General features: G+C 40.4%; 1 protein-coding gene across 2 annotated transcripts in view; it reads right to left on the reverse strand.

The window, feature by feature from the left end:
- Positions 1-640: 640 nt before the first annotated feature.
- USF3 (upstream transcription factor family member 3) overlaps positions 641-13074 on the reverse strand; it is a 53784-nt gene continuing 41350 nt past the window's right edge. For both annotated transcript variants that reach the window (XM_055259444.2, XM_055259446.2), the window contains one exon: positions 641-12607. In XM_055259444.2, coding sequence (XP_055115419.2) covers positions 6150-12607 — 6458 coding nt within the window. In that variant the 3' untranslated portion in view covers positions 641-6149. The remainder of the gene's footprint in view (positions 12608-13074) is intronic.

Here is a 13074-nt window from a genome sequence, read left to right on the forward strand (position 1 = left end):
GCATCTGCTACCCAGTGCAATAGAATATAACAACACTTTTGAAGTACTCCTCCCTCCTTGATCTCATCCCCCTTTATCCTTTTCTAAGAAGTAGCCATTATCCTGAATTTTGAGTTTATCATTTCCTTATCATTTTTACCACACCTGTAGGCTAGCCCAAACAATAAATTGTCTGATGTATGGGCATTTAAACTTTACATCACTTTATACTGTACAAGTTCCCGTGCAATTGTTTTGCCTCCAGGCTTCATGCTTGTGAGTTTTGCTAAGTGATGTGGGCAGCTATCGGGAAAGACCTAACTTGTCGCAAAGTTCTGTGCTTCAGTTTCCTCCACTATAAAATCGGCAGAGAGTTTAAAGTGGATCATCTTGAAATACCCTTCCAGATCCGAAATTCTAATTTTACTTTTTATGAGTATAGAGGTATACAGTTTGTTCTAACAATATAGTTCTGGTCATAATTATGATTTGAGGTCTGCTGGTTGATCAGGAACACAATCCCTATGGCAAATATGTCATGGCACTATTTTCAGATGTTATAGCAAAATTTAAAGATTACTTGAATAGAATACTTCAGTGCAAGACAAGCCACTTTAATGCAGGTTTGAAGTGGCACATGCAATGATCAGGGAAGACAGAATTTACAATGCAAAAATGCAAAGTTTATTTTCTTAAATAAAATACTATATTCATATCTATACAAATAATTATTACAACCATTAAAATGTTACATTTAACAATAAAAATTTCCAAACTTTAAACAAGAGGATGGTTCAGAATATTCACACCCTAATACAATGCATTTGTAAAAAGATGTCAAAATAAACAGGACCTATTCTTATTTACAACTGTAGGACAATCCTGATCATATTATACATATCTGCTCTGGATTCCATTACAAAACAAATTAGTTTCCATAAGAATTATAAACCAGGAGATTTACAGTAATAGGACACAGTGTGCAGCAGACACTGCTGCCATGGTAATAGATACAAATATTACACTATTGAAAGCACTAAAATTAGTTTTTTTCGGGTGACTGCCCTACAGTAAGCTTCTCACCCAGTGTATCTATAAATAATTTGTGAAGGTAATTATGTTCTCCTCAGATTTTTCAACTTTTTTTTACCAAAGTGAAAATATATATATATATATATATATATGTATATATATTTATATAGCCTGCTGAAAGTGGAAGCGAGTCTTTTCTTCACAGTAACACAACTGCAGCATCTTAACACTGTCTGGTCCCTTTCTTCTTGGAAGATCAATAGTTCAACTCCCCTTAACTGTTACCACTATAGTCAAGCCCAGTACCTCAGTGACTTCACAGATGAAAAATGATTTGAAGGCTTCAGGGGTGGGAGTGCAGAGAAGTCTCAGAAAAGTGAAGGGATTTAGATACATCTAACTTTAAGTTCCTATGACATAGTATGGTATTAGTATGGTGTATAGCTGTATACACAACTGAGGGAAAGAAAGATCACCTTTTTAAAAAATGTGTTAAATTACAAATAGTTATCTTCTGTCTTATGAAATCTCTAATGACAGGATTATGCAGTCATCCAAAATTCCCCAATTTGTATATTATGCCCAATGTTTACAACCCAAGTTGGCTCATGTTTACGAAGCATCTGACCACATACGCGTGCCAGAAAAAGATTACAGTTGGTACAGTTTGCGTAAATCTAGAAATAAGGATGTTGAATGACCACCACATACAAACTCTGAGTTTAACAGGAGTTTTGCTACTAAGTTTTTTTTGTTTTGTTTTTTGTTTTTTTTTTACAAATCAACATCAAAGATGGCTCAGAGAATGATAAGGCAACAGTGAGAAACATCAGCTGTACTTGTCGAGAAGGTGTCTGATTACACAGCATGTACCATCCCAGCTGGCCCTTTGCTATAACAGAGGAGTGGGTGAGTGATATGTTCCAACAGCTGGTCTAAAGACCAGAGGCACAGTTTCAGGTAAAGTGCAGGAACAGGGTAGAGGCTACAGGTGAAAAGATCTAGAAGCTCTGTGTCCAACAAGGTCCTCACGCTTCTTACCAGCGTGGACTGCCTCAATCTAAATTTGGTGTCCCCCCTCCACAGGTTCTAGTAGAAACCTACGCATGAAGAATAGAATGCAGACAGAATATAGTTAAATCCAAAAAAGGCCCTTTTCTGTCACACCCTGGGGAAAGAAAAATGGTAATGCTCAGCCAAAAAGGCATCTTGAGAAGAAACTAACTTCTGCCTTTAATTTGCATATACGTATCATAAAATCATCACTCACAGATTAACTTCACTAGTTTGTCTGGTTGTTGGCTATTACTGTTGCCCTCTGGATGTACACAGCCACAGGCGCACTACCTCCAGGCAAAGGTAGCATTTATATAGACAACAGAATTATAAAAATGGCTTCCAGTCTCCTAAAGATGTCACTCCAAAGCTGTTTCATTTTGGTATCACCTTTGCCCTTTCATTCTTCACAGGAAAAAACAAGGCCAATCAAACCAAGGGACAGAGCTATATGGCACATTGAAATATTTTAAATCAATTCTGAACTAATTTTGTTTCAAGAAATTCTTGTTGCTCTTTAAGAGAATACGAGGCATACTGGTTCCCAAAGCCAAGACTTGGGAATCACTGATTTGGGAGTATGACTTACTATCACAAGCTGATCCATACATGGTAGGCCCAATAAATATTTCAAGGCAAAGGAGTAATCATCCCGCTAAGGAAATGACCAGCTTCCCTGAGCCCTATTTGACATGGAGCAGGCCAAGAATAAGGTTACATTTATTATAACCAAAATTGACTATGTTTTCTGCCATCCCTTTACCAAAAATTATATCCAGATTAACACTAGATACCACATAACAAATTTCTTCCCAAAAATCACGTAGCTCTAATTATCAAATACTTAATACTGCTAGTAAATCTCATATATTCATGCTTTTAAATCAATAAGGGTACTATGGTCTGAACACTTTCAGAATTAAGCCATGTATGAACTGAAGTCTTACATACACATGCATACATCTGTAAAGTAATTAGAGCTACACGTAAGCAGGAGCCAATTCTTTACAGATGGTCACATTTTTCCTCAGATGGTCAAATAAGGCTTATTGAGACTCTTTCAAGATCAAAATGTTACGCTGTTGGAATGAAAGCTCCGAGAAATGCAAATACTATGTCTGAACACAGCTAAGCAGGAAAATACAATTAATGCAACAGAAATACTTGAAAGTCACAGGCTTTGAGGCCTTTGCATTGCAATGTTCAAACTGAGCTTCTCCTTAGCCTGTTACCTTACTTTCAATTATGTCTAGCAGTCCCCAGTCCTTCTTAACAGCCACTGGAGAGAGACAGAGAGAGAGAGAGAGAGAGTGTGTGTGTGTGTGTGTGTGTATGAGAGACAGAGGCAGTGAGATACAGACAGATGAGAGAGATGGAGAGAGGGAAAATGAATAGCCAAAGACATGGAAAACTGTCCTTCTTGAAATTGGCAGACTGGACCTTTCAAGTACAAAGAAAAATTTGAATGTTGCAGCTTAAAATTCAGTTAAGAGAATTAAAAAGCAAGTCATAAATGCCACATTTTTCCTCAATAAAAAGTTTTGACTACTGTGTTTATCTGTTGTCTTGAGTAACTTATTCATGAAGCTCTCCTATTCTTCCCCAAGACCATTTTGAAGGAAGAAAATACAGGTTGTTCTTGCTTTGTAAGCAAGAAAAAAAATATATTGTATATTTCTTTGTCCCTAGGAGGCTGCTTAGTTGGCAGCAGAAAAAGATAGGAGAGTTTAGTAAGAACAGTTAAAGAGGCACAACTGACCCTTTTGCTGAGTCTTTAGAAGAGGTATTCACTGGAGTTAACTGCTCTGACCAACTCTTAGGAAGCTTTTTAGGATTAAAAAAAAGGGGGGGGTTGGGAGGGGTGGCTCATACCTGTAATTCCAGCACTTTGGGAGGCTGAGGTGGGTGGATCACCTGATGTCAGGAGTTCAAGACCAGCCTGGCCAAGATGGTGAAACCCTGTCTCTACTAAAAATACAAAAATTCGCCAGGTGTAGTGGCACAGATCTGTAATCCCAGCTACTCGGGAGGCTGAGGCCCGAGAATTGCTTGAACCCAGAAGGCAGAGGCTGCAGTGAGCCGAGATCCTGCCATGTACACTCCAGCCTGGGTGACAGAGTGACCTTGAATATCTCTTGAGGAAGAGGAACTTGAAAAAGGAATATTCAAGGTGCTGTTCCTGGTGTTAATTGCACCTAATGACACTCCAGCCTGGGTGACAGTCTCAAAAAAAAAAAAAAGAAAGAAAGAAAGACAAGAAAAGCTGGTCCTTGAGTTCACTTTGTTAACAAGGCAGATAAAACAATTTCTATGCATCTCTCCCACCCCATCCCATTTTTGGCAGAATATAACAAGAACAAAAAGTAATGGACTTCACGGGTTTAAGAAAAGGAATATATACCATTGTTTTCTTATTTTTTTTTTAAGTTTTCAAATTTTAGTATGGGTTTTTAAATGTATTATAAACTTCTGTGGGGCTTTTAAAAACCCATACCTAGGCCGAGCACGGTGGCTCACGCCTGTAATCCTGGCACTTTGGGAGGCCGAGGCGGGTGGATCACAAGGTCAGGAGATCAAGACCATCCTGGCTAACACGGTGAAACCCCGTCTCTACTAAAAATACAAAAAATTAGCCAGGTGTGATGGCACGTGCCTGTAGTCCCAGCTACTCAGGAGGCTGAGGCAGGAGAATCGCTTGAACCCGGGAGGTGGAGCTTGCAGTGAGCTGGACGACAGAGCCAGACTCCATCTATTTAAAAAAAAACAACCCTACCTATATCAAGTTCTTCTATGCTTTAGCAGGTCTCAGGTCTCAATTTCCCATTTTCAGATGGCAGGCCTGTTTTTAAAGGACCAATTCGTACTTTAAAATATGTGTACACACACACACACACATACTTACACACAGAGAGACATACAGAAAGACTATATATTTTTTGAAGCACCATTTCACATCTACCAACAAGAAAAATAACAAATTCATATTCTCATTATAATTCTGTTATGAAGGATAATAATGTAATATACAATGCCATGTTTAAAATATAAATACTATCAGTAAATGAAAATACTGACAGAGCTTAAATCTCTGTTCAGAAATATTTTTAAAGTAAGGCTCAAAAAAATGTGTAGATTACAAACACACTATTTCCTGATCAATCCTAATATTTAAATGAATGCAAAAGAATTTATTTCAAGATCAAATAGAATGAAGAGAGAATACTAAATTAAACTCAGTTGATGAAACATCCATTGTTAACTGCACCCATGCAAAACTCCACAATACAACTAACTGCTTTTACCCTTATGACCTGATGCAAAATGCAAGCACAAAATGGAGAATATGTATGTACTTAACTTTTTAGCTTTCTATATTTAAGGCTAAATAATTGTCTAAGGAAGACCTTTGCTTTAAATAATCTTGGCACATTAAAGGATAACACAGCTCCCTAATTTGAAGAACAAGACATAAAATTCAGATAATTTATGGATTGTTGTAATTTAGAAAGAAGTCTCTATCTAAACCAAACTTTGAGAATAAAGGCTGATTGCTTTTATTTATTTGCTAACTGCTTGACTTTAACTATGGACATTAAACTCAACATCAGTTCAACATCTGCCATAGGTAAGAAGCTGTTCTAGATGCTGACATTAGCCAGCACTTGATTATGAGCCACTGTTTTATCAAGCTGCCTATATTTTTCAGTAGCAACTTAACTATATATTCTGTAAGTTATCAACAATCAAGTTTAAAGTCTAGGCTCCCTCCTACTACCCAGTACATGACAAGATGATCTCCCCCAATTTCCAGCTAATTAGTATTTAGGAAATATCAACTTGGAAATGTAAATCTACTTGGAAAATAAAAAAGTACACCATGCAGTTGAAAATGAAAGATAACTTGTTTTCTGACAACCCAGTATCTGCATCTGACATGGCTTCCCTACATTCAGAAGATAACTGAAAACTGATTATGCAGACACACACACACAATCCTTCTCTTCATGTACATGTCTGTGCACATGCACACACAAATACATTTGTAATCTCACTCATTACCTTTACATTTCGTTTATCGGTATTTAAACAGCTGAACTGCAATCATGACCTAGAATATGGCTTATGTTATGGGCAGGTCTGTTTGAGGACTGCTTGGAAGAGTCAGAGGCAGAGGAATTTGCTATTGTAAGCAAAGGTGACATTGCTGAGCCATCAGGAAGCGCTGTAGCTATTTCTGGAAACAAAGATGTCATATTAAAATTGGATAAGTGAGAGTTGGTCATGTGCATTGGTGGCATATCTGGGAGAAGAGGAAAACTTGGTTGAGCAAACCCAACAGGTCTGGGAGGAGATAAAATTGATCCAAATCGGTTATTTAAACTTCCACTGTTTACCTTCTCTGTGCTAGGATTTGAGAACATCTGATTAGGAAAATAGGGGATTGAAATATCATTGGACAGTGTAGGATGAGCAGGAGAGTATGGAGGATAGAAGGAGGGCAGAGTATTTTGCGGATCTACCGGGATGAGGGCTGGAGTTCGAGTGGCACTAGGCTGAGTAACCTGTGGAATGAAAGAAGCATTAGCATTTATTGGTGGATTCATGCCACCCTCAGGAATAAAAGAAAAACCAAAATTTTGTGATAGTGTATGTTGGTCAGGACCTGAATTATCATTAGGTACTTGTGGGCTATCAGGCATGAAACGAACAATACTTCCTCTCTTCTCTGTAGCAGGTTGTTGGCGTCCAAGAATCATACTGCCACCAGTAGAGAGGGGAAGATGGGGAAGACTTGGATCAAAGACAGAACTTTGCCTTTGGTTTCCAGAACGATTCCTTTCAGGCTGACGAATTTTGGAACCACTGCTGTCTTGCAGGGGATGCCTTGATCTCTGGGGAACTGAAGAATTCGCTTGACGTACAGCAGGGCCTTGATCGCCATTTCCATGAGACACAGATGGATGTGGCAATGCTGGCCTTGCAACCCCATGCATGTTGGTTGTGACTGGAGGGTTCATGTGGCCCTTGGTCGCATGACTGTCAGTAATCCTCATGGGATTGGATTTCTGTACAGAAACATTGGGGCTTGTGTTTCGACCTTGAATATCTCCTGAGGAAGAGGAACTTGAAAAAGGAATATTCAAGGTGCTGTTCCTGGTGTTAATTGCACCTAACGACATGTCACAACTTTCCCGATTCTGACTCTCACTCTCTCTTCTAATATGGACATTTTCATGAGTTGGGGGACAATTATATTCAATTGCAGAGGATGGACCACACTGTGTATTCCTCTGATGTTCTGAGAGTGACCTCTGGCTCCCAATGACCTGATCACTGAGGTGAGGGGCAAGTAAGCTCTGCATGAAACTTTGGTGACAAGTATTTTCACTGTCCCTTGATGGAATACCATTTCCTGTTGGGATGCTCTGAACTGGTGGGTAAGGTAATCTCTTTTGACGGTCAATTGGTGGGGGGCCAGTGTTTTGACTAATTCGAAAAGCCTGGGACTGCATACTCCGCAATGATGATACAGGGTTACCTATTTCATTGTTTCTTGAAGATTGTACTTCAAAATTACTCTGGGGCTGTTGACTAGCTCCACTTGGTTTAAACGTCTGACAATCAGAAAGGCGGATATCTGAGGCTACAGTATGGTCCACACGACCCTGCATATTATGAATAGCCAAATTCTTATTTCTGGGAACATCAAGATAGCTTCTCATTTCAAGCTGATCTGAAACTCTGGAACCCTGAATTGATATTCCCATTCTCTGCTCTGAATTAGAAGATGTCTTTCCAATAAGTGCCTCAGCAGAATAACTTGAAACTCTATTTCTCTCTGGCCTGTGTGGAGTACAGGTCATGTCTGAAGATCTAGTCACAATACTTGGTTGGGACACCATTTGCTGCTCTAAGCCTCTTGATGTCAAAAGCCTCTGCATTGGATTATGCGCAGATACATGTTCAGATGAAACCCCTGAACTTTGTTGTCTGCTTCCAACATCCTGCTGTTGGTGCATAATATCTTGATTGAGATGGTTCTGAGGATGGTTATGATGGTTCCGACTAGTTGAAGGGTTTTCACAGCTCTTCTCTGTCTGGGAGCCTCCAAAGTGTTGCTGCATTTGTTGCTGCATCTGCTGATGATGGGGATGTGGCTGGCCACTCTTGGATCGGGATTGATCAGTTCCATGGTGCTTCGGTTGTAAGGAAAGCTGAGAGGTCTGGGTGCCCTGAACAAGATTCCTCTTTTTCTGCATCTGAACTTCCTGTTGCAGAGTCCTCCGTTGGTGGACATTATGGGGCTGAGAGTGGACAGAGCTCTCTGCATGAGGTACATGATGCTGCATTTGATATAAGTGATGCCTCTCTCTTAACTGCCCTGCTTGTTGTTGTTGTTGCTGCTGCTGCTGCTTTATGTAGAGATGGTTACTATGAAGGTGAGATACCCCTTGAGCTGGAACATGCTGCTGCAGGGCCTGTAGATGTTGACTTGCCTGGGTTTGCTGCTGTTCAGCAACTGAAGGCTGAGAACCACACTGAACTTCAGTTTGCCTCAATGCAGGAGCCACAAAGTTGTTACTAGGTGGAAATAATCGTGTAAGGCCATCTCCATGAGCTGGGTTGCTAACAGGCACAACTGAGTTTGAAGAATTAGGAGGGATCTGACTGACCATCATTTGAGTTTGATCAGAAATGGTGTCTGGAGTTCTGCTCATCAGGGACATACTTTCAAGCCTGACAGGGGCTGGCTGACAGTGCTTTTGACGTTTAGCTGAAGACAGTAAAAGGTCATCTTGGACAGCACGCTTAGCAGAATCCTTACGGCTTTCGTGACTTGGCTTTAAGAGTGGCTCTTGAATCTGTGAATTTGGTATGGTACTAGTCATAGTATTTAGCTGTTCTTGGGAATATTCGGTCATCAGAGATGGTCCAGGAGGTTGACTGCCATAGGAGCTAGACGAAACAGTCAGATTAACCGTTGCAGGCACAGTTGTTTGCTCTGAGGTTGGGGATAAACCCGCACAGCTGGCCAGAGGATGGCTGATGCTGCTCTGATGGATAAGATTATTCACGCTTAAACTGGTGATGCTTGGTGGCTGAGAAGTTGAATCCTGTAAAGATGCATTTGATGTTTTAATTCCTAGAGAACAACTTGGTTTTTCAAGGGGCCTCTCCACAGTTGCTTCAATTGAACCCTGAGAATTAAATTCATTTGGTGTTGCTTCTGCCTGTCCTGTGCCATTCTCTTTAGGTATCTGTGATTTGAAAGGTGGGTCTCCCTCTAACAATGATGCTTCAGAAGGCTTTGAAGCAACTTCCCTTATATCAGCCTGGAGGCCAACTCTTCCCTTCTCAAGGTTCTCCTGGTCAAAAATAGCTCTTGCTGCAAGAGCTACTATATCAGTTTGCTCTACAAAGGTACAGCTGTCACATGTATTAGTTGTTGCACTGCTGGTCACATCTTCTCTTGTTGTTTCAGGAAGCATGGATGCAACTGAGAAACTACGACTACTGCCAGAGCTGGTTGACATGGGAGAGTCGGCCTGTCTACCGGTGATCAAAGAACCATTAATAACCTCCTGATCAGGGAGGCAGGAATGATGCTGTGGAGGATCTCTATCATCGTTGTTCATCAGTAATAGTTCCTGTTTGGGATGTAAATTCACACTTGAATCAACTATTTTAGGATTTTCTGAAGAAAAGTCAGGATGATCCATTTGATCAGAAAGAGATGATTTCTGAGGGGTTTTTTTTTTAGCAACATCAGATAGCAATGTAGTTAAACCTTGCCCCTTTAAGAGACCTGTGGTTTGCATTGTATCTGATGAATCTTGCTCAACTCTGCAAGGTTCAGCAATGATTTCTACCTCAGAAACACAGTCAGTACTTGTAGTGCTTGTTGTAGATGACAAACCAGAAACCTGAGAAACCAAAATGTGAGGATCACTTGGAGATGGAATCAATACATTGGCTGAAGTGCAGGGTTTGGCAGCATCTGATAACGCTAAACTACTTGGTGGTTTATCCTGAGATGTCTCTTGTTGTAGATTAGGGGTAGAATCTTTGGATTTTGCTGCGGCCATTGCAAAATGTTCACTTGTTACAGAATCTTGGGAGGGTGAGCTGGACTTTTCTGGTGACTTAGATTTCAATACAGACTCAGGTATTAATGATCCAGAGCTTAGAACACCCAAAGAATGTGAAGCAGAAACACTCACACTATTTGCCTGGGACATAGAGACAGATGGTAACATAGCAGGGAAGCTTTCTAGCAGTCCATCATTACAGGGTGGCTCTGCTGAGCCTTCACTGTTGGGGCAGTCTAACTTGCTCACATCTCTGACTGAATTCAGGGGACACGCTGACTTGTTTGCTGCTAAGTGTTTCCTGGCACCTGGCTTCTTATTCAACCTTTTAGATTTCATGTTAGGCAAACAAGCAACAGTGTTCATTGAGGAAGTACTCACTAGATTATAAGTACTAGCTAGTGTGGCTGAACTATCTGTTGTCACGGGAGGTGCTGCAGTTGTTGTTAATGAAACACAGTTAGCTGTAGTGGTTTGACTATTTACAGCAGTTTGAGCATTGGCAGGCTGGCTAATAGACAACTGTACACAGCTTTGCCCAGCCATCTGTGATATGCTTTGATTGAGGCTGGCCAAAGCACCAAATGTATTCAGGGCAACATTGGTATTTGGATCTTCGCTGGTGGTGGGTTGAATAATTTGCATAGGGGTTTGATTTGTAGTTCCTGATGAAGACATCACAGGCTGCAAAGCAAAGAGCTGTCCATTTAAAGAAATGGTTTGAGGCTGTTGGTTTGACATGGTAACAGAAAAAGTTTGTGTTGAGTTAGACACTGATAAAGATGAAGGTCTTGGTAATATGTGGACAAGATGCTTTCCTCCAAAAGTCTGTGGTGTTGAAACATTTTGCATTGAATTATTAGACCCTATTACAGTATTGGCTCCATTGATAGGGAGTCGAACAGAACCAGGAGGTGGAGCAGGGAGGAGTGGCAAAGGATTCTGATTAGCAGCCTGTATGATCACTATCTGTTGACCTACTGTTTGGTTGGGAACTTCTGCCCTCATCACTGTTGGGCATGGGGTGGTGCTGGGTGGCTGAAGAATTATAACATTTTGATTGGTTGGAGCTGCATTAACAGCTGACCCAACTGGCTGAGCCATCTGAATCACTTGCATTGCTGAATTCAGTGGAAGGATATTTTTGGGAGGCTGAGATTTAACTTGTGGCTGGGCAATTAGTGGCTGCATAGGCAAAGATGGACAAGAAGGCAATGTTACAACTACTTGCTCAACTGGCTGCCCATCTGCTGGAAAGGAATTATTCAAGTTGATGCCTGTAGCCACATGTCTACTGTGGTTGCTTGTGGTGGGGCTAGTACCAGACTCATTTAATACTGGAGTCACAGCAGAAGATGGTGTCTGGCTTAAGGGCTGAATAGTGTTTCCCGCCAGTTGCAAAGTAGTCCACGTTGTCTGTGTGTTTCCAGCTGAAGAAATTCGTGTAAGGCTATTAATGTTTTTCAAATCTGAAGTACTAACACTTGAAGAAGGCAAAGAACAAGAAAGAGTCCAACCATTGTCCAAAGGGTTTCCCGAAAGAGTGCTTATAGGAATGGTGGCCTTCCCTACTCCAGGGGCAGATGATGCCACCACTGTAGCTGTACTTGTCAAGTCTGCACTCTTACTAATGCTCACTGGAGAAGAATCATCTGCAGTTCTGGGAGGCTGCGAGCAGACTGTGGTGGTAACTGAAACAACAAAAGTGTTTTGAAAATCACCTCTGAAGTCCTGTATGCTCAGGCAGGACTTGTTTCCATGGTGCACTTTAGTGGTAGTTGCTGAGGAGCTGTGGGGCATGTTTGTAACACAAGGGGTCATTTTCTTCAATAATTTGGGGTTCTCTTGTCCATTCTTATTTTCAGAAGAATTTTGATCATGTAGACATGTGTGCAAAGAATGATGTTGGTGAGGCTCAGATCCAATTGAAACAGCAATCATTGAGCCACTAGTGGCACCAAGCACATTTGATTCGCTTTCAGAGGTGGGAAGCTCGAGAATACTCTGAGCAGAAATGGCAGCAGGAAGACAAAGAGGAACAGGCTGGTTGGTAGCCAATGCAGGAACTGTGGTCTGATGCCATGGCTTGTTTTCAGAAGGGTAAACTCCAGAAATAGATACAGGAGTCACAAGATTGCAAGTCCTCTGTACTGGCACCACATTGGCGGTCTGCTTTTGTAAATTATGACTAACATTAAAAGTTATCCCCTGAACAGCTGTTCCCTGGCTGTTTCCACCAGGCTGATTCCCGTTGGAATAAACAATGATATTTTTTTGAACCTGGTCACTAGGAATAACAACAGAGACCTTTGAGTTTTTAAGATTTCCTTTCCAGTGAATTGTGGGGTCATCATATAAGCATATGTCATTAGCTTTCAGTAATTCAATATATCGGCCATTTTCTTTTTGGATTTCTTCCAGTTGTTTCCGTAGCTTTTTTATTTCTTCAGCTATAATATTAAAAACAAAAATTTATAAATACCTGAGAACGTCAGTATTTACAATAACTTGATAAAGAACTGTATACTAAACTACTGAATTCTAATTCTAGCATTCTAAATACCTCAACTGAGACTCTTCAGCTCTTTTCTAATACAACTTCTTTTTTCTTTTTAGAATGATATCTTAAATCCCTCTGCCCTCATTTAAAAAGTATAAATTTTTAAAGGTCAACTGAAAAATTACTCATAATGTAGAAACCTCAAAATTCCCAATTCAAAAATTTCCAGTAGGGCAGCTACATAGGTGAAGTAAGGGAAGACATACTGATATCATGGTAACATGCTAGGAAGATAACATTGAATATCAATATGCCATTTAAATGCTGCAGCAGCCAACATTACCTGTGATAGTAACAGTCTATTTTTTATTTTATTTTATTTTATTTTTGAGACAGATTCTTGCTCTGTGACCCAGG

The sequence above is a fragment of the Symphalangus syndactylus genome, chromosome 21 (assembly GCF_028878055.3).
Source record: "Symphalangus syndactylus isolate Jambi chromosome 21, NHGRI_mSymSyn1-v2.1_pri, whole genome shotgun sequence".
NCBI lineage: Eukaryota > Metazoa > Chordata > Mammalia > Primates > Hylobatidae > Symphalangus > Symphalangus syndactylus.